The sequence below is a fragment of the Lolium perenne genome, chromosome 6, assembly GCF_019359855.2.
Source record: "Lolium perenne isolate Kyuss_39 chromosome 6, Kyuss_2.0, whole genome shotgun sequence".
Taxonomy (NCBI): Eukaryota; Viridiplantae; Streptophyta; class Magnoliopsida; order Poales; family Poaceae; genus Lolium; species Lolium perenne.
The window spans coordinates 20,126,268-20,147,087 of NC_067249.2; the positions used below are offsets into that span (position 1 = coordinate 20,126,268).

Consider the following 20,820-nt stretch of genomic DNA (forward strand, 5'->3'; position numbering starts at 1 on the left):
TATCGGCGAAATAATACTCTATTTTGTAATAATATATTGAAATTGTTGTTGGCTAATTGCCAACAGATGAGTACAGCTTAGCTGGAATACCACCACTATACTAGTATACTATACTACTACTGCTGCTGCTCTTTCTGTTGCTAACTTTGCTACCTCGCGCAGCTCGTCCATGGAAAACTCAGCTCGCAAAACTCCAACACAACCAAAACCATCTTGTCGCAGTCTCGATCTAGTAACTAGCACGCCTCAACGAGAAATGGAAAAAATCTCGACTTTGCGTGCGCTGGCCATTGTGGCCCAGCCGCCCTATCCTTATCCTGGCCGCCGCGTCCTGCTCGCCCCGGAGCCGGAGGCCTTGGCGCGCCGGATCTCCCGCCGCCGCCGCCGCGCGGCCGCAGTCAGCGCCGCCTTCTGCTGCACAAGCTGCTGGTGCTCACGGTAGAACCATTGCGCCGCCACGGCCTCCGGCTTGGCGTCCTCGGCGTCCGCCTCCGCCGGCTCGTTCAGGTCCAGCGCCGGGCGGTCGGCGACGATGCGCGCCTGCAGATTCGGCCTCCTCCGCTCCTCGTCTTCTTCCTCGGAAGATGGCTGCCGGTGCCGCTTCTTGTGCTGCAAAACAGTGACACGTGGCGCCCGCGTTAGCCTCGCTTTCTTTCCAAGTTCGCGCAGGCAGTTAGCGAGACACGAGGCCCCAATCCAGGAAAGGAAAATAGAGCAAGAACACGGCAGGGTCAATGGCGGATCGAATCGAGCGTAACAGGAAAGAAATACCCAGTCTTTCCAGCTCAACGAAAGATTGCCGCGCAAGAAAATTCACTGTACTACTGTAACAGCCAAATTAACCGGATCGATTGACCGATCGACTGGAGCAGAGAGATTCAGAGGAGGGGAAACAGGGGAATTGGTGGTCACCTTGCTCTGCTGCTGCATCTGGCTGAGGCTCTCGTTGGTGCTCCGCGAGGTCTCCAGCCGGGCTCTGAACTCCTCGATCTGCTGTTCGGTTCCAGGAAATTAAATCGAGGAGCAGTGTTAGTTAGGAGTAGAACAGTAGCACGAGTACAATTTTCGGATCAAGATTGGCTAAACCGGGAACTGCTTTCGCTGGCCAATCCAGGAAGGAAGCAGTGCAAGGGAGAAGATGAGACGTCACGGGATTGCTGACGACAAAGGAACAAAAACAGCTCGAAAGGAAGGAAGAGGCCGGCCACGCACGAACCTTTAGCAGATGTGCGTTTTCGTGGGACAAGCTCGCGACCACGCCGCGCTGCTGCTGCGCCCACTGATGAACAGAGGAGCACGTCAACGACCAGCGGAAATCGAAATCGAAGAGAACGGAATTGGCCAAGGGGCGGCAGATCTCACCTCGTCGTGCGCCGCCGCCTTGTCGTCGGCGTCGTGGTGGTCGTCGGGGAAGGCGAGCGGGGTGTCCGGGCTGGCGGCGCCGTCCCTCCTGCCACGGTCGTCTTCGGCAGCGGCCGCCGCGGGCTTGTCCGCCGGCTGAACCGCCGGAGGAGCCTTCCTCGGGCGGCGCCGGCCCCAGGTGGGGATCTCTGGCCGTTGCTGCTGCTGCTGCTTCTCGAGGCGGCGGTGGCGGCGGCGCTGCGCCCGCACGATGGACGGCAGGTCAGCGAGAATGGCGGCCACCTCCAGCTCGCGCTCGCTGAACTCCTCCTCCGCCGCCACGACCCCGTGTCCGCTCGCAGCCGCCATGGATCTTGGCGAGGGAGATTGGTGTGCGCGTGCGTGCGATGGCGAGAGCAGGGGAGAGGAGACGGATTGGTTTGGGTTTGTTTTGGTTTAATAGCGAGGCGAGACGAGAGCAAGGAAGCGGAGCGGGGAGGGGAGGCTGCGTCCGGTGCTGCCACGTGGCGGGCCGCGCGTGGGGATGAGGCGACCGGTACGCTGGATGACAGGTGGGCCCGGAGATGCAGGGCTGTCCCGATGACAGGTGGGGCTGGAGGTTTGGCGTGCGGGAAGAGAGGAATGTGGTGGTGGTTTGTTTCCGGCTACCCCTGATTTTTAGGCCCTCTTGCCTCCCAAACTCCCTTTCCTATTTCTCCTTTTTTTTCATCTTCTTCATCATCCTCTAAAATCTGTCTCACATTCTTCACGCCCAACGTATTTTGACGGTTCTTGTGTTCTATTTTTTTGCATGATATTGTGATATGTAACTAGGAAAAAAGCCTTGCATTTTATCTAGCTAGATAATCGAGCCATGTGTGACACTAACTTGTTTTGTTGTTGTGCCTTCTACCCAAACGGCGCCTAGACTAAAAGATTTTTCGTCTCGGTTATGAGGTGGCTCCATTAGCTATGTTCATTCTATACTTTATGTGTCACAGGGTGCCTTTTTCTGGTTGTCTTTCCTCATCCGATTACTAATCCAACGTGGGATGCCCCTGCACCCGAATAACAACTTCATTTGCCCCACCCGAAACTCTCGACCGAATTCATCTTTTAGGAACTCTTCGCCTGCAAACTTTTGTCTAGATAAATAGTCGAGCCACATGTGACACAAACTTGTTTTATTGTTTTGGCCTCGACCCAACAGCTCGCGGCGTCTTGACTCTCTACAAGATTTGTTGTCTCGGTTATGAGGTGGACCAATAGCTCTATTCATTCTCTGCTTTCTATGTTGTATAGGGTGTGTTTTTTCGGTTGTCTTTCCTCGTCTGATCGCTAATACAATGCGGATGCTCCTTGACGGGGATAACAACATCATTTGCCCCATATTCAGCGGAAACTCTCGACCGCTTCATCTTTCAGGGCATCTTTGCCTACGGATTGCGGTCTGTTGTCCGCTGATTTTTATGGCCTGGCACGACCTTTAACAAGCAACAACACATCGGGGCCGCACGATTTAATCCACCTATATAGCTCTCACCATGATTATGCACTCCTCGAGGCTGCACCCTCATGCTCCTTTGTTCTAGGAACTTGTTGGGAGCACCAACGCCTTGTCCAATCTGGTGATATATCTTCACCTCTTCGGGATGATGTGCCACAACAATGCATGTCTATGGAAATAGTGCTTCACACACGGGCTCGTGGCGATGCTGATAGTTGGAAGAGTTTTTTCGGTTGGAGGTGTAATTTGCAATTTTGGCATCCCTCTTTTGATCTCCTTGGTGTAAAACATTTTGCGCATGCCCCCTTTTGACAAAAAGTTTCAGACAAAGAGACTCTTCCCTTTCTCGTGCATGACAGGTGGGAGAGGCAACCGCAGGGTAGTACATATGGTCTATGATGGGTGGGGTCAAAGTCGCATGTCATCTGGATGATGGGTGGGGCATGTGGATTGGGGAGCAAAGGAAGAGCTTTACATTGGTTGTTTCTTTCAAACTACCATGGAATTCTAGGCTCTCTCATAGAAAGGATGAGAATGAGAGAGGGATACAAATATCCAAGGTTGTGATTTGCGGCTAAAATTTTGGAGTGAAACCCTAGATGTCAAGAGTTTACCACACAAGCAAGATCTAGATTTACTTTCTGAAAGTACACAGATGCCGCCTAGAGGGGGCGTGAATAGGCAGTTTAATTTTTTTTACCATATGGGATTAACAAATGCGGAATAAAACTAGAGTTTATTTTGCCAAGCCCAAAACATACATACTATGGTTCACCTATGTGCACCAATAATTTATGCTAAGCAATAGAAGCAACTATGTTATAGCAAGATATATAACTTCAAGCACAAAGGCTATCAAAAAGTAAAGTTCATAAGTATTTAAAGAGCTCGGGTATAGAGATAACCGAGGCACGCGGATGCACCCAAATTCACACTGTTGTGAGTGCTAATACCCGCTGGAGAGGTGCGGCGACTTAGTGCTTCCCGATCACCTCAAGAGGCCTCACCTTGAGGTGTGGTTGCACGATGCACACCAACACCACAAAGGCCTCACCCCAAAATATGGTAGCATACCGAACGCCACAAAGGGCTCACCTTATTCTCCGGTGACCCTCGCTACAAAGGTCTAGGTCACGGTTCCACTAAGGTATTTCCTTCGAGACGGAAACCACCTTACACAAAGCTTTGGACACACTTCCACAACTTAATTGGAGGCTCCCAAGAAATCTTCATAGAGGCCTCAAATGCATCTAGGGTTCCAAGAACCTAAGAGTAACAAGCTCCTCACTTTCACTTCTATAAATCTTAGTGGAAATATCAAACTAATGCACCAAACGCAATGGCAAGTCCATCACTCTCAAATTTCACCAAAGCTACAAAAATTATTGGAGGAATAAGAGAGGAACAAACAAAGTAGAAGAACACCAAATTCTCCAAAATATAGATCTAGAGGGTTCTCCTCGCAAAGAGAGGGATTTGATTGACGGAAATGTAGATCTAGATCTCCTCTCTCCTTTTCCTCAAGAATATGCAAAAAAATCATGGGAGGAAACAAGAATTAGGGCAAACTATGAAGGTCAACAATGGAGGAGGGAGATGGAAAAAATCCACTAGCCCAAGGAGGAAGAAGGGGGCCTTATATACCCACTCCCAACAGAATATGACCGTTAGAGTCCTCACAGGCCGGATTATCTGTGGCACCCCCGGGATCATGGTTAGACAAATACCAGATCTTCATCTGACATAAGGCTAACCTAGAGCTCGAGAGACTACAGTGAGAGAATCGGTAACACAATAGTGACTCTACGACTCCAAGAAGTAATATAAGCTCATAACTGAGCGAAGAACCAAAGTATTACAAGCAGAGGTCACTGACCTGACATACATCAATCAACAGAAGCGAAGTTATGCTATTAGACATAGCAAGATAGCAAAAGGCCTAAGAGGCCAGGAGCATAACGGCGACGTCCCAGCCCATAGATTCGTGTGCCACTGGGAACCCCAAGCTACTCGTCGATGTCGACTAGAAACCACCATCTGTTGGAGCGACTTCTTCTGAAACAAAAGCATGCAAAGCTGAGTACAGGGACTCAGCAAGACTTAGTACAACCTTTTAGCAAAGCGGGTATGCGGGCTTTCTGTGGAGCTTCTTTTGCGTAAAGCCAGTTTTCCTTTATAAGACAAGGGAGAGGAGAAGCTCGACTACTCAGAACCTTTAAAAGGAGATAAGAGAGCGACATATCTATCTCTATTGATCATCCTATTGTATCCACCAAACTTCATCAGCTCGAACCACCATCCTCGGATCACCCCCTCAATACCCGGAGAAGGTATCCGTAAACACACATTGTTTGCCAAGTTTTACGATTAGGTTCATGTTCTCTATGATCACAGAATCCATTCCCAAGTCGTCCGTAACCGTGGACACGGCTTTTCGAAAAGATTTAACCCTGCAGGGGTGCACAACTTTACCCACACGTGCCAACCGATTCTTAGTGCCAGAACATTAGCTCTCTTCCTTGCAAAGCCGGCAGAGGGTGGTTGACCACGACCTTTACCTTGCTGTCGCCGAGACCATGAGTCACGCGCTAAGGATTGTTCCGCCGTAACGGGTCAAGTCCCAAAGTCGGTCCTTAACGATGTGAGCCGAGGTGGGTTTCCCCAGAGGCCGCAACCTCCAGCCACCACGACCACGCTTACCTGCCTGTTATGTACCTTTAACCCCCAAGCAAAATGCAATGCATATGACCAGGTAACGCGCAAACTATGTGACTCATGGAATCTACTAGGCAAGTTAGTGAGTCGAGAGGGTACCATAATAGGGCCTCGTGTGGTTGTACGCTCGGTCTTGGTTCAAGAGGCGAGAACTCCGTTCCTAGGGTCGGCAGAAACGAAACAACCCACCACATCCCAATGTGGCCTCTCGTCTGAGCCTTTAATCATGTTTATCATCATCTCTATACTTACCACGTCAACCTGTCATGCTAGATTCATTTCATTGTGAGGCTCCAGTCCGAAGACCGGAGTAGTAGCGTAACAAACTAAGCATGGCTAAGCATAAAGAGATAAAGGCTCTCGCGACGCACACATGCCCAACCTAGTTATGCTAGAAGCAGTGGATCAGGTATTTGAGGCTACAAGGGTGGAACATGCAATAGATAGGGTAACTCTACCTATCGATAAAAGACAGTTGAATCGTATGCAATATGTAGGGACCAGAGTAAAAGCATTTCGAAATCATATATGAACCAGGCTAGGGCTTGCCTTTGTCCCTGACAAAGAAATATGGAATCTTCGAAGATCCCATGCTTGACTTGTTCGCTGATGGACAATTATTGATCTCCGTCATTGTCGATCTTCATCGTCTCGGGCACGTGCTTTATCGATCGCGAAGAAGCAAATACCGGAAAGGTAGATCAACAATCAACACATGGCATCGATGTAATGCGCATACAAGGATGATGATATGACATGTTAATAGTAACGAAAGTGATCCTATAACATGCTCATCAATTTAAATAGGGTTGGAATGCATAATACTTTGCAGTTCCATAAACCCCGCATATTAAAGAAAAGGGTTCATTTGTTCTTCTATTAAGGACAGGGTTCAAAGTTGTTTAACAATGCATGCTTTTGATACTAAAGTGTAGATCTCATTTTTCTGAAGATTTTGATATATTATACACCTTTTTCTGAATTAAAATGAAATAGTTATTGAATTAAACAAGTTTTATCCATTTTAATCAATTTCTGGAAAATAAGAAAATGAGTTACTGCGTCACGCTGACGTCATGGTGATGTCAGCGCGAGCATCTGCGGCCATGTCGGGCACGGCCTCGACGATGCCGGCCTCGAGGGGTCTCGCGCGTGGGTGCGTTGGACGCGCACGACCGAGGGGAACCCAACGGTGGTGGATCCGCCACTTATTGGATGCCGGAGCGTGGCCGGCGGCGAGCATCTGCGGCGGCGCGGCCCGGTTGCATGTGGAGGCGGCGATACAGGGGGAAAGAGGAGGGGATGCGGGCACGAGGAGAACGAGGACCTCACCCTGAGCGCGTTGCGGTGGTCGCCAGCGCTTGGGGTGGCCGGAGACGGCGTGAATCGACGGCGGCGACCGGCAGCACCTTCGGGTACGGTTAGGGTTTCTCGCGGAAAGGCGCAGGAGAGGGGGAAACTGTGGGGGTCTAGGGTTTGGAGGGGCGGCGGAGCGATTTATGTAGTCGTCGGCGGGCGGCGGCGACGATCCTGGCCGCCGGCGCCATCGGGCGGCCGCAGCGCTTGTGCACGCTTGAGCCGCGGGGAAGACGGCGATTTTGTGGAAAACCCCCTGGGGTTTCTGCTGGGCTGGTTTGTTGCTGCTGGGCCAAGGTGGGCTGCTGTCTGGGCTGCGCATGAGAGGTAAGGGAGGGAAGGAGATGGGTTGTTGGCCCAGGGAAGAGATAGAGGGTTTCTCCCTCTATTTATTTTTCTGGATTTAAATTCATGTTTTCCATTTCAAATTTCAAACCCTGGTTTTGAATAGAATTTGACAAACTATTTTAAGAGAATTTCAAAGAACCCATGTCTCTTCAACATAGCATAAATGCCATGGGAGTTTATCTTGATTTATTGAAAGATTTTGAGGGCATTTCAAAAGAGAGAGAAATGGCACACCTTAGGGTTTCCATTTTATATAAATTTATTTGGAAATTTTTCTTAATGCAAATTACATGATGCTCATGATGCACAAAACAACTCCTAATTATGTTTAGCAAAATAGGGATGTTACAACTCTATCCCCCTTACAAGAATCTCGTCCCCGAGATTCCTAAGGTAAGAAAAGAGAAGGTAACAAGAACTACACCGGTCTTCAACGAACTTGTCGATACCACGACGATCTTCTGTGTTGGAGAAGTTGTTACATGACACCATGAAGAAGTTGATCCCCAACACCATGAAGAACTCTTCACTTAGCTTTCTTTACCCTGAAGGAAAGAGGGAATGACACTAGACGGTGGATCTTTAAAAGATCGAGTATCTCATGGTCAACTCATGGAAGGAGTGTTTAAAAACAACTCTTGAGCTTAACAAACATGAAACACGTCAAGTTAAAGGAGGAGACTGAAGAAGTTTCAAATTTGATAGGCAATTGCTCCACGATTGAGAAGAATACAAAGGAACAAGGTAACGAAGAGTTAAACTGCCTTTGATACCATGACATGGCACTCTTAGAAAGGGTGACTCGTAGAAGCACGAATGATTTTCAAACCAGAGAAACTTTGGATTTAAGAATCGTAGTCATTCTTTTCTGACATGGGTACATGAAATGATTGTTGTCTACTAAAAAGGCTGGGGCCTAAATGACTGACGAATTCACATAATGTGCGAATTGATTGGAACTTCAGGTATAAGCCAGAGTAAGGGGAAAAGCATCGTCGAAAGACATAGCAAGGATCACCGGGGAGTGAATTTTTCTCCTTACGAAGTTGTTGTCACCGGAGAAATGATTTCGAGGGATTGACCGGGAGACATTTAGCAACTCTGCTTATAATGTTCTCCTTGATGTTCTAGACACCAATATTAGGCTATTGACCAGCCTTCAATAGGTCATCAAGTGAAGGTCATACTTCGGAATTGAAAAGACATCATAAGGGCAACTCCTAGAATAAGTCGCACAAGATCCTTATGGAGAGTGGTTATTCTTGTTACTTCAAGAATCTTGGCATTAGGTATTCCAACTAATTGTGTTAACCACGACATCAATCTTGTCGGGATTACAAAGATACCTATGTCATAAATCCTTGAGAAACACTAACCATCATTGCCGCTTGAGATTCAGCTTAGGTTAGGTGTAATGATATTTCAGACTCAGAATGTCCGAATAGAAGACTTGCAAAAATTACCACCAAGGTAAAGTTGCTAGATTCTCAAGATATGGACCACAATGTCAAGCTCCAAAGGATTTGAGCTAGATTGCGCAATACATGTGGTTACAACTGCGATGGCAATTGCGTCCATATGAACTTGCAATGTAACACACAAGTGAGTCCTGGTGGGGACATCATAGAAGATATTGAAGCTCTTAAGATACTTCTCTTTCTTGAACAAACCAGTCAGTGGCTTAGTGTGAACAAGAAACTTTTCAAGCAAATGGAGGTAACAACCTGCCATCTCAAGAATATTCCGCACATGCATAACTGACTTGCGATTATTCCCGAGAGAAATAAATGGAACTCGTCTCGTACTCACGGAGACATCTTTCAGCAAGTGCACGTGAATCTGAGAAGGTCACTTCCAACATCCAGAACACATACTTCATGATGACACAAAGATGGTTCTCAAAAGTTTCCAACATTAGTGCCAAACATCCAATATGGATCTCTTTCAAATATGGAGGAAATAAGAATGCCATCGATGGGCTCAACAGCAAACTTATCATGATACTCCAATGATGGACTCATATTCTATATGACTCGACAGCAATATTGCTCAGACCAAAGGACATGAAGGTATACTCAAACGAGACACCATGAGTATAAACATCATGATGATAGTCCTTGAAACTGAGTTTGATTTGACGATAGCCCAAACTCAAATCAAATATGGGAAAGATAGCATAACCATAAGGAGATACTTTCTGACTTCAACACAGACAACACTAGACATCCCTTTATGAAGGAACAAAGTTGGATAGACCTTTTGTCTTTCAACTCTCAAAGTTGTCGATTAAGCTCAACCAACTAGTCTAGGGTTATCCATCACGGTTCTTGGAGAAGGAGTAGTTCAACGAACCAACATATTCATGAACTCGACAACACGGTCATGTGACAACATGTCGATACTTCTAGAAAGACAACTAGAATATCACGAACCATCGGTATATCACTGAATTCAATAGGGGAACTTGCTTTACAAAGCAAACGATATGGTCTTGAGAGCTTAAGCATAAACCTAACTCTTTGACCGAAGATGTGCCTGAATAAATGGACTTGGCATCATAGTCAAACTTTGCTTAGTGATTGGTTAACCAATCGTGCTAGGGATGACATAATTGTCCTTGGATTTCAAAGCAATGAGAATTGCTAAGAATCTCAGATGTCCACATCAATACGCAAAGCCCAACATTCCCAAGCATAGACAGCTCGGAAAAAGGGTGAGTAAAGACGTGCAAGAGAATCACTTCGTCAATAAGGCCATGATACACAGCACGACCTCATGACATGGAAGAGGGTGATACTCCAAGGTAGAACAGAACAGAAGCTAACGAGGCCTCTTAATCTGCGGATTACAACACTTTGACCAAGTCTTTGAAATGGACAAGGTACTGGAGTTTGTTTCTCCTGACATACCGAAGTAGAATGTCTTTATGAACCACAAGAGTAATATACACTGGAGAATGATGGCGTGTAACTCACACGTTCGTTGGGAACCCCAAGAGGAAGGTATGATGCGCACAGCAGCAAGTTTTCCCTCAGAAAGAAACCAAGGTTTATCGAACCAGGAGGAGCCAAGAAGCACGTTGAAGGTTGATGGCGGCGGGATGTAGTGCGGCGCAACACCAGGGATTCCGGCGCCAACGTGGAACCTGCACAACACAACCAAAGTACTTTGCCCCAACGAAACAGTGAGGTTGTCAATCTCACCGGCTTGCTGTAACAAAGGATTAGATGTATAGTGTGGATGATGATTGTTTGCAGAAAACAGTAGAACAAGTATTGCAGTAGATTGTATTTCAAGAAAGAGAATTGGACCGGGGTCCACAGTTCACTAGAGGTGTCTCTCCCATAAGACAAACAGCATGTTGGGTGAACAAATTACAGTTGGGCAATTGACAAATAAAGAGGGCATGACCATGCACATACATATCATGATGAGTATAGTGAGATTTAATTGGGCATTACGACAAAGTACATAGACCGCCATCCAAAGATGCATCTATGCCTAAAAAGTCCACCTTCAAAGTTATCATCCGAACCCCTCCAGTATTAAGTTGCAAAGCAACAGACAATTGCATTAAGTATGGTGCGTAATGTAATCAACAACTACATCCTTAGACATAGCATCAATGTTTTATCCCTAGTGGCAACAAGACAACACAACCTTAGAACTTTTCTCACATCGTCCCTGTGTCAATGCGGGCATGAACCCACTATCGAGCATAAATACTCCCTCTTGGAGTTACAAGCATCTACTTGGCCAGAGCATCTACTAGTAAAGGAGAGCATGCAAGATCATAAACAACACATAGATATAACTTTGATAATCAACATAACAAGTATTCTCTATTCATCGGATCCCAACAAACGCAACATATAGAATTACGAGATAGATGATCTTGATCATGTTAGGCAGCTCACAAGATCCGACAATGAAGCACAATGGGGAGAAGACAACCATCTAGCTACTTGCTATGGACCCATAGTCCAGGGGTAGACTACTCACACATCACTCGGAGGCGACCATGGCGGCGTAGAGTCCTCCTGGGAGATGATTCCCCTCTCCGGCAGGGTGCCGGAGGCGATCTCCGGATCCCCCGAGATGGGATCGGCGTTGGCGGCGTCTCCGGGAAGGTTTTCCGTATCGTGGCTCTCTGTGACCGGGGTTTCGTCACGGAGGCTTTAAGTAGGTGGAAGGGTAAGTCAAGAGGCGGCACGGGGGCCCAAACCACGTGCCGGCGCGGCCGTGGGTGGGGCCGCGCCGCCTAGGGTTTGGCCACCCCGTGGCCCCTCTTCGTTTCATCTTCGGACTTCGGAAGCTTCGTGGAAAAATAGGCCCCCGGGCGTTGATTTCGTCCAATTCCGAGAATATTTCCTTACTAGGATTTCTGAAACCAAAAATAGCAGAAAACAAAGAATCGGCACTTCGGCATCTTGTTAATAGGTTAGTTCCGTAAAATGCACGAATATGACATAAAGTGTGCATAAAACATGTAGATAACATCAATAATGTGGCATGGAACATAAGAAATTATCGATACGTCGGAGACGTATCAAGCATCCCCAAGCTTAGTTCTGCTCGTCCCGAGCAGGTAAAACGATAACACGTATAATTTCGAGTGACATGCCATCATAATCTTGATCATACTATTTGTAAAGCATATGTAGTGAATGCAGCGATCAAAACAATGTATATGACATGAGTAAACAAGTGAATCATAAAGCAAAGACTTTTCATGAATAGCACTTCAAGACAAGCATCAATTAAGTCTTGCATAAGAGTTAACTCATAAAGCAATAATTCAAAGTAAAAGCATTGAAGCAACACAAAAGAAGATTAAGTTTCAGCGGTTGCTTTCAACTCATAACATGTATATCTCATAGATATTGTCAACATAGAGTAATATAATAAGTGCAATAAGCAAGTATGTAGGAATCAATGCACAGTTCACACAAGTGTTTGCTTCTTGAGGTGGAGAGAAATAGGTGAACTGACTCAACATTGAAAGTAAAAGAATAGTCCTCCATAGAGGAAAAGCATCGATTGCTATATTTGTGCTAGAGCTTTGATTTTGAAAACATGAAACAATTTTGTCAACGGTAGTAATAAAGCATATGCATCATGTAAATTATATCTTATAAGTTGCAAGCCTCATGCATAGTGTACTAATAGTGCCCGCACCTTGTCCTAATTAGCTTGGACTACCGGATCATCACAATGCACTGTTTTAACCAAGTGTCACAAAGGGGTACCTCTATGCCGCCTGTACAAAGGTCTAAGGAGAAAGCTCGCATTGGATTTCTCGCTATTGATTATTCTTCAACTTAGACATCCATACCGGGACAACATAGACAACAGATAATGGACTCCTCTTTTATGCATAAGCATGTAACAACAATTAATAATTTTCTCACTTGAGATTGAGGATATATGTCCAAAACTGAAACTTCCACCATGGATCATGGCTTTAGTTAGCGGCCCAATGTTCTTCTCTAACATATGCATGCTTAACCATAAGGTGGTAGATCTCTCTTACTTCAGACAAGACGGACATGCATAGCAACTCACATGAAATTCAACAATGAATAGTTGATGGCGTCCCCAGTGAACATAGTTATCGCACAACAAGCAACTTATTAAGAGATAAAGTGCATAATTACATATTCAATACCACAATAGTTTTTAAGCTATTTGTCCCATGAGCTATATATTGCAAAGGTGAATGATGGAATTTTAAAGGTAGCACTCAAGCAATATACTTTGGAATGGCGGAAAATACCATGTAGTAGGTAGGTATGGTGGACACAAATGGCATAGTGGTTGGCTCAAGTATTTTGGATGCATGAGAAGTATTCCCTCTCGATACAAGGTTTAGGCTAGCAAGGCTTATTTGAAACAAACACAAGGATGAACCGGTGCAGCAAAACTCACATAAAAGACATATTGAAAACATTATAAGACTCTACACCGTCTTCCTTGTTGTTCAAACTCAATACTAGAAATTATCTAGACCTTAGAGAAACCAAATATGCAAACCAAATTTTAGCATGCTCTATGTATTTCTTCATTAATGGGTGCAAAGCATATGATGCAAGAGCTTAATCATGAGCACAACAATTGCCAAGTATCACATTACCCAAGACATTAATAGCAATTACTACATGTATCATTTTCCAATTCCAACCATATAACAATTTAACGAAGGAGAACTTCGCCATGAATACTATGAGTAGAAACCAAGGACATACTTGTCCATATGCTACAGCGGAGCGTGTCTCTCTCCCATAAAGTGAATGCTAGGATCCATTTTATTCAAACAAAACAAAAACAAAAAAAAACCGACGCTCCAAGCAAAGCACATAAGATGTGATGGAATAAAAATATAGTTTCAGGGGAGGAACCTGATAATGTTGTTGATGAAGAAGGGGATGCCTTGGGCATCCCCAAGCTTAGACGCTTGAGTCTTCTTGATATATGCAGGGGTGAACCCGCTGGGCATCCCCAAGCTTAGAGCTTTCACTCTCCTTGATCATGTTGCATCATACTCCTCTCTTGATCCTTGAAAACTTCCTCCACACCAAACTCGAAACAACTCATTAGAGGGTTAGTGCACAATAAAAATTAACATATTCAGAGGTGACACAATCATTCTTAACACTTCTGGACATTGCATAATGCTACTGGACATTAGTGGATCAAAGAAATTCATCCAACATAGCAAAAGAGGCAATGCGAAATAAAAGGCAGAATCTGTCAAAACAGAACAGTTCGTATTGACGAATTTTAAAATGGCACCAGACTTGCTCAAATGAAAATGCTCAAATTGAATGAAAGTTGCGTACATATCTGAGGATCATGCACGTAAATTGGCTTAATTTTCTGAGCTACCTACAGGGAGGTGGACCCAGATTCGTGACAGCAAAGAAATCTGGAACTGCGCAGTAATCCAAATCTAGTACTTACTTTTCTATCAACGGCTTAACTTGGCACAACAAAACACAAAACTAAGATAAGGAGAGGTTGCTACAGTAGTAAACAACTTCCAAGACACAAAATAAAAATAAAGTACTGTAGGTAAAAACATGGGTTGTCTCCCATAAGCGCTTTTCTTTAACGCCTTTCAGCTAGGCGCAGAAAGTGTGTATCAAGTATTATCAAGAGACGGTGTGTTCTCAGCGGGGTGCGGAGTTTTCTCAACCAGGCATAATATATTAGATACATAAGTTTTAGCATCTCCTTTTTCATTAGTCTTAGGCGTGCTACTCTCATCAAACAAGTTTTCAGGAACAAGCCAAGTATAGTTATTTTCTAGTGCATCATTCATAGCTAAGAGTTTACATGGTATTGGTGCTTTGATCTCCCCACCATCATCAATATTATTAGTGTATCTTATTCTATCCATGTCCATCTTCTCAAGGAGACTAACAAAATTAGTGTAAGAACCAAGCATATTAAATTTAGCAAAGACCTTTCTAGCCTCTCTCGCTATCCCACCAAATTCTCTAAGAAGGGTTTCCAAAACAAAATCTTTCTTTTCTCCTTCTTCCATATCACCAAGTGTGAGAAACATGTGTTGGATTATAGGATTGAGATTAACAAATTTAGTTTCCATCATGCGAACTAAAGCAGCAGCAGCAATTTCATAGGTAGGGGCAAGGTCTACCAAGTGTCTATCCTCAAAATCGTCAACAGTACTGACATGGTTGAAAAATTCCTCTATATTATTTCTCCCAATTATAGACCCACGTCCTACCGGTATGTCTTTTGTGGTAAAATTAAAAGGAAACATGATGAATCAAGTAAAGTAAATGCAAGTAACTAATTTTTTTGTGTTTTTGATATAGCAAACTAGATAGCAAATAAAGTAAAACTAGCAACTAAATTTTTTTGTATTTTGATTTAGTGCAGCAAACAAAATAGTAAATAAAACTAAGCAAGACAAAAACAAAGTAAAGAGATTGAGAAGTGGAGACTCCCCTTGCAGCGTGTCTTGATCTCCCCGGCAACGGCGCCAGAAAATATGCTTGATGGCGTGTAACTCACACGTTCGTTGGGAACCCCAAGAGGAAGGTATGATGCGCACAGCAGCAAGTTTTTCCTCAGAAAGAAACCAAGGTTTATCGAACCAGGAGGAGCCAAGAAGCATGTTGAAGGTTGATGGCGGCGGGATGTAGTGCGGCGCAACACCAGGGATTCCGGCGCCAACGTGGAACCTGCACAACACAACCAAAGTACTTTGCCCCAACGAAACAGTGAGGTTGTCAATCTCACCGGCTTGCTGTAACAAAGGATTAGATGTATAGTGTGGATGATGATTATTTGCAGAAAACAGTAGAACAAGTATTGCAGTAGATTGTATTTCAGTAAAGAGAATTGGACCGGGGTCCACAGTTCACTAGAGGTGTCTCTCCCATAAGACAAACAGCATGTTGGGTGAACAAATTACAGTTGGGCAATTGACAAATAAAGAGGGCATGACCATGCACATACATATCATGATGAGTATAGTGAGATTTAATTGGGCATTACGACAAAGTACATAGACCGCCATCCAGCATGCATCTATGCCTAAAAAGTCCACCTTCAGGTTATCATCCGAACCCCCTCCAGTATTAAGTTGCAAAGCAACAGACAATTGCATTAAGTATGGTGCGTAATGTAATCAACAACTACATCCTTAGACATAGCATCAATGTTTTATCCCTAGTGGCAACAGCACAACACAACCTTAGAACTTTCTCACATCGTCCTGTGTCAATGCAGGCATGAACCCACTATCGAGCATAAATACTCCCTCTTGGAGTTACAAGCATCTACTTGGCCAGAGCATCTACTAGTAACGGAGAGCATGCAAGATCATAAACAACACATAGATATAACTTTGATAATCAACATAACAAGTATTCTCTATTCATCGGATCCCAACAAACGCAACATATAGAATTACAGATAGATGATCTTGATCATGTTAGGCAGCTCACAAGATCCGACAATGAAGCACAATGGGGAGAAGACAACCATCTAGCTACTGCTATGGACCCATAGTCCAGGGGTAGACTACTCACACATCACTCCGGAGGCGACCATGGCGGCGTAGAGTCCTCCGGAGATGATTCCCCTCCGCAGGGTGCCGGTGGCGATCTCCTGCATCCCCCGAGATGGGATCGGCGTTGGCGGCGTCTCCGGAAGGTTTTCCGTATCGTGGCTCTCGATGACCGGGGTTTCGTCACGGAGGCTTTAAGTAGGCGGAAGGGTAAGTCAAGAGGCGGCACGGGGGGCCCAAACCACAGGCCGGCGCGGCCAGGGGTGGGGCTGCGCCGCCCTAGGGTTTGGCCACCCCGTGGCCCCTCTTCGTTTCATCTTCGGACTTCTGGAAGCTTCGTGGAAAAATAGGCCCCTGGGCGTTGATTTCGTCCAATTCCGAGAATATTTCCTTACTAGGATTTCTGAAACCAAAAACAGCAGTAAAACAAAGAATCGGCACTTCGGCATCTTGTTAATAGGTTAGTTCCAGAAAATGCACGAATATGACATAAAGTGTGCATAAAACATGTAGATAACATCAATAATGTGGCATGGAACATAAGAAATTATCGATACGTCGGAGACGTATCAGAGAACACCAATGCACATTTACAACTTGGCTGCTAACTAGCAGACAAAGGTCGGAGAGCAACTAAAGAGGAGGAACATGATCAGGATCAGAATTCCTGAGATGTAGATACATAAGATAACACTTTCATGAAACTCATGCTAAAAAGGGAGGTGTGGCAGAGTCACAGACATAGATGCGAGACTCACAAAGAGAATTCTTGTCGTGATCCATTTGATTCTATAAAAGAACTTCTGCGATAGCTAGTGGATGGAAAAGATATTTATTGCCGCAGTTCAACACTATAATATCCACAAGCTTGGAAATAGCTTGATGTGGATTTAGCCATCCCGATGTAATGTATGAACATTAACACCGGTGATTTATGGAATGGATCTTGGGTTAAAGGCCAGCTTCATGTACTGAGATTCATATACTAGAATGCAGCACAATCGGGGACCTTCGGTTCAAATCCAAGGGTTAAAACTCGAGAAAGGAGTAACTACTACCAAGTGACACAAAGGACACTACGATATAGTAATCACGGTGTAGCATCTAGAAGCAATGCATAGCCTCCAAACTACCCAAACAAATAAGAAGGAGACAAACAAGGTGAAAGGAAACCTCGAAGCCTAGAACAGAATGATGTGGAACCCACAAATTAGAAGATCATGATGGAAGGAGATCTCTCTATTAAAACAAAACAAAACAAAGAGGAAGCAAAGAACACACACAACTCTAGAGAACTCTACACTAGGTCAACTGGTTTAGAAATGACTTGCCCTTGAGGGACCTAAGTTTGAAAGACCAGAAGAGACAGAAAAACTTTCAAATCAACACAAGGTAAGGCACCTTAGAATTAGAGCGATACCAGATAAGGAGTAAAAAGATGCCTAATCATATTTTCGCAAATATTTTTAGCTTTCAAATAGTTTTCACAAACACTAGACTCAACATCGACCAGTAGAAAGGGTTTCCTACAGGCAGTCCTGCTCTGATACCAAAACCTGTGGCACCCCCGGGATCATGGTTAGACAAATACCAGATCTTCATCTGACATAAGGCTAACCTAGAGCTCGAGAGACTACAATGAGAGAATCGGTAACACAATAGTGACTCTACGACTCCAAGAAGTAATATAAGCTCATAACTGAGCGAAGAACCAAAGTATTACAAGCAGAGGTCACTGACCTGACATACATCAATCAACAGAAGCGAAGTTATGCTATTAGACATAGCAAGATAGCAAAAGGCCTAAGAGGCCAGGAGCATAACGGCGACGTCCTAGCCCATAGATTCCAGGCTGCCACCTGGGAACCCCAAGCTACTCGTCGATGTCGACTAGAAACCACCATCTGTTGGAGCGACTTCTTCTGAAACAAAAGCATGCAAAGCTGAGTACAGGGACTCAGCAAGACTTAGTACAACCTTTTAGCAAAGCGGGTATGCGGGCTTTCTGTGGAGCTTCTTTTGCGTAAAGCCAGTTTTCCTTTATAAGACAAGGGAGAGGAGAAGCTCGACTACTCAGAACCTTTAAAAGGAGATAAGAGAGCGACATATCTATCTCTATTGATCATCATATTGTATCCACCAAACTTCATCAGCTCGAACCACTATCCTCGGATCACCCCCTCAACACCCGGAGAAGGTATCCGTAAACACACATTGTTTGCCAAGTTTTACGATTAGGTTCATGTTCTCTATGATCACAGAATCAATTCCCAAGTCGTCCGTAACCGTGGACACGGCTTTTCGAAAAGATTTAACCCTGCAGGGGTGCACAACTTTACCCACACGTGCCAACCGATTCTTAGTGCCAGAACATTAGCTCTCTTCCTTGGAAAGCCGGCAGAGGGTGGTTGACCACGACCTTTACCTTGCTGTCGCCGAGACCATGAGTCACGCGCTAAGGATTGTTCCGCCGTAACGGGTCAAGTCCCGAAGTCGGTCCTTAACGATGTGAGCCGAGGTGGGTTTCCCCAGAGGCCGCAACCTCCAGCCACCACGACCACGCTTACCTGCCTGTTATGTACCTTTAACCCCCAAGCAAAATGCAATGCATATGACCAGGTAACGCGCAAACTATGTGACTCATGGAATCTACTAGGCAATAGATAGGGTAACTCTACCTATCGATAAAAGACAGTTGAATCGTATGCAATATGTAGGAACCAGAGTAAAAGCATTTCGAAATCATATATGAACCAGGCTAGGGCTTGCCTTTGTCCCTGACAAAGAAATATGGAATCTTCGAAGATCCCATGCTTGACTTGTTCGCTGATGGACAATTATTGATCTCCGTCGTTGTCGATCTTCATCGTCTCGGGCACGTGCTTTATCGATCGCGAAGAAGCAAATACCGGAAAGGTAGATCAACAATCAACACATGGCATTGATGTAATGCGCATACAAGGATGATGATATGACATGTTAATAGTAATGAAAGTGATCCTATAACATGCTCATCAATTTAAATAGGGTTGGAATGCATAATACTTTGCAATTCCATAAACCCCGCATATTAAAGAAAAGGGTTCATTTGTTCTTCTATTAAGGACAGGGTTCAAAGTTGTTTAACAATGCATGCTTTTGATACTACAGTGTAGATCTCATTTTTCTGAAGATTTTGATATATTATACACCTTTTTCTGAATTAAAATGAAATAGTTATTGAATTAAACAAGTTTTATCCATTTTAATCAATTTCTGGAAAATAAGAAAATGAGTTACTGCGTCACGCTGACGTCATGGTGACGTCAGCGCGAGCATCTGCGGCCATGTCGGGCACGGCCTCGACGATGCCGGCCTCGAGGGGTCTCGCGCGTGGGTGCGTTGGACGCGCACGACCGAGGGGAAACCAACGGTGGTGGATCCGCCACTTATTGGATGCCGGAGCGTGGCCGGCGGCGAGCATCTGCGGCGGCGCGGCCCGGTTGCATGTGGAGGCGGCGATACAGGGGGAAAGAGGAGGGGATGCGGGCACGAGGAGAACGAGGACCTCACCCTGAGCGCGTTGCGGTGGTCGCCAGCGCTTGGGGTGGTCGGAGACGGCGTGAATCGACGGCGGCGACCGGCAGCACCTTCGGGTACGGTTAGGGTTTCTCGCGGAAAGGCGCATGAGAGGGGGAAACTGTGGGGGTCTAGGGTTTGGAGGGGCGGGGAGCGATTTATGTAGTCGTCGGCGGGCGGCGGCGACGATCCTGGCCGCCGGCGCCATCGGGCGGCCGCAGCGCTGCCAGGCAGCTGCTTGGAGCCGCGGGGAAGACGGCGATTTTGTGGAAAACCCCCTGGGTTTCTGCTGGGCTGGTTTGTTGCTGCTGGGCCAAGGTGGGCTGCTGTCTGGGCTGCGCATGAGACGTAAGGGAGGGAAGGAGATGGGTTGTTGGCCCAGGGAAGAGAGAGAGAGGGTTTCTCCCTCTATTTATTTTTCTGGATTTAAATTCATGTTTTCCATTTCAAATTTCAAACCCTGGTTTTGAATAGAATTTGACAAACTATTTTAAGAGAATTTCAAAGAACCCATGTCTCTTCAACATAGCATAAATGCCATGGGAGTTTATCTTGATTTATTGAAAGATTTTGAGGGCATTTCAAAAGAGAGAGAAATGGCACACCTTAGGGTTTCCATTTTATATAAATTTATTTGGAAATTTTTCTTAATGCAAATTACATGATGCTCATGATGCACAAAACAACTCCTAATTATGTTTAGCAAAACAGGGATGTTACATTATCCGGGGCCAGATTATTGCAAAAATCCGGCCCCCGAAAAACGGCTAAGGACCTTAAGCGAGACGCCCTAGTAGGGTGGCGGATATTTGGCCTGGTTATTGGACGTATTATTCATTAGGCCGGATAATTTAGGGGCCGGATTATCCGACCCCTAAAAACGGTCAGCCAGTAAAACGAGAATGACCATAACTTAAGCATCTGGGTTTCGATTTTATACACAAATATACCACAT

At 45.3% G+C, this 20,820-nt stretch overlaps 1 protein-coding gene across 2 annotated transcripts; it reads right to left on the minus strand.

Moving 5' to 3' along the window:
• On the minus strand, window positions 1–1,781 carry LOC127308701 (uncharacterized). 2 transcript variants are annotated; one of them, XM_051339599.2, is made up of 4 exons: window positions 1,363–1,781; window positions 1,217–1,279; window positions 913–990; window positions 1–609 (listed from the first exon to the last, which is right to left on the minus strand). In XM_051339599.2, the coding sequence occupies exons 1-4, from the start codon at window positions 1,708–1,710 to the stop codon at window positions 313–315; spliced, it is 786 nt and encodes a 261-aa protein (XP_051195559.1). In that variant the 5' UTR covers window positions 1,711–1,781; the 3' UTR covers window positions 1–312. The 2 variants fall into 2 exon arrangements, with proteins under 2 accessions (XP_051195559.1, XP_051195558.1); XM_051339598.1 differs by having other exon boundaries at window positions 913–993.
• Between the last annotated feature and the right edge of the window lie 19,039 nt (window positions 1,782–20,820).

What these genes read in the sequence shown, in the direction of transcription:
- LOC127308701 (XM_051339598.1), bottom strand. Translation starts at nt 1,710, where the DNA reads ATGGCGGCTGCGAGCGGACACGGGGTCGTGGCGGCGGAGGAGGAGTTC. An exon ending in AGGCGGCGGCGCACGACGAG is followed by an intron (nt 1,280 to 1,362) that starts GTGAGATCTGCC and finishes TCTGTTCATCAG; the next exon opens with TGGGCGCAGCAGCAGCGCGG. An exon ending in AAAACGCACATCTGCTAAAG is followed by an intron (nt 994 to 1,216) that starts GTTCGTGCGTGG and finishes GGAACCGAACAG; the next exon opens with CAGATCGAGGAGTTCAGAGC.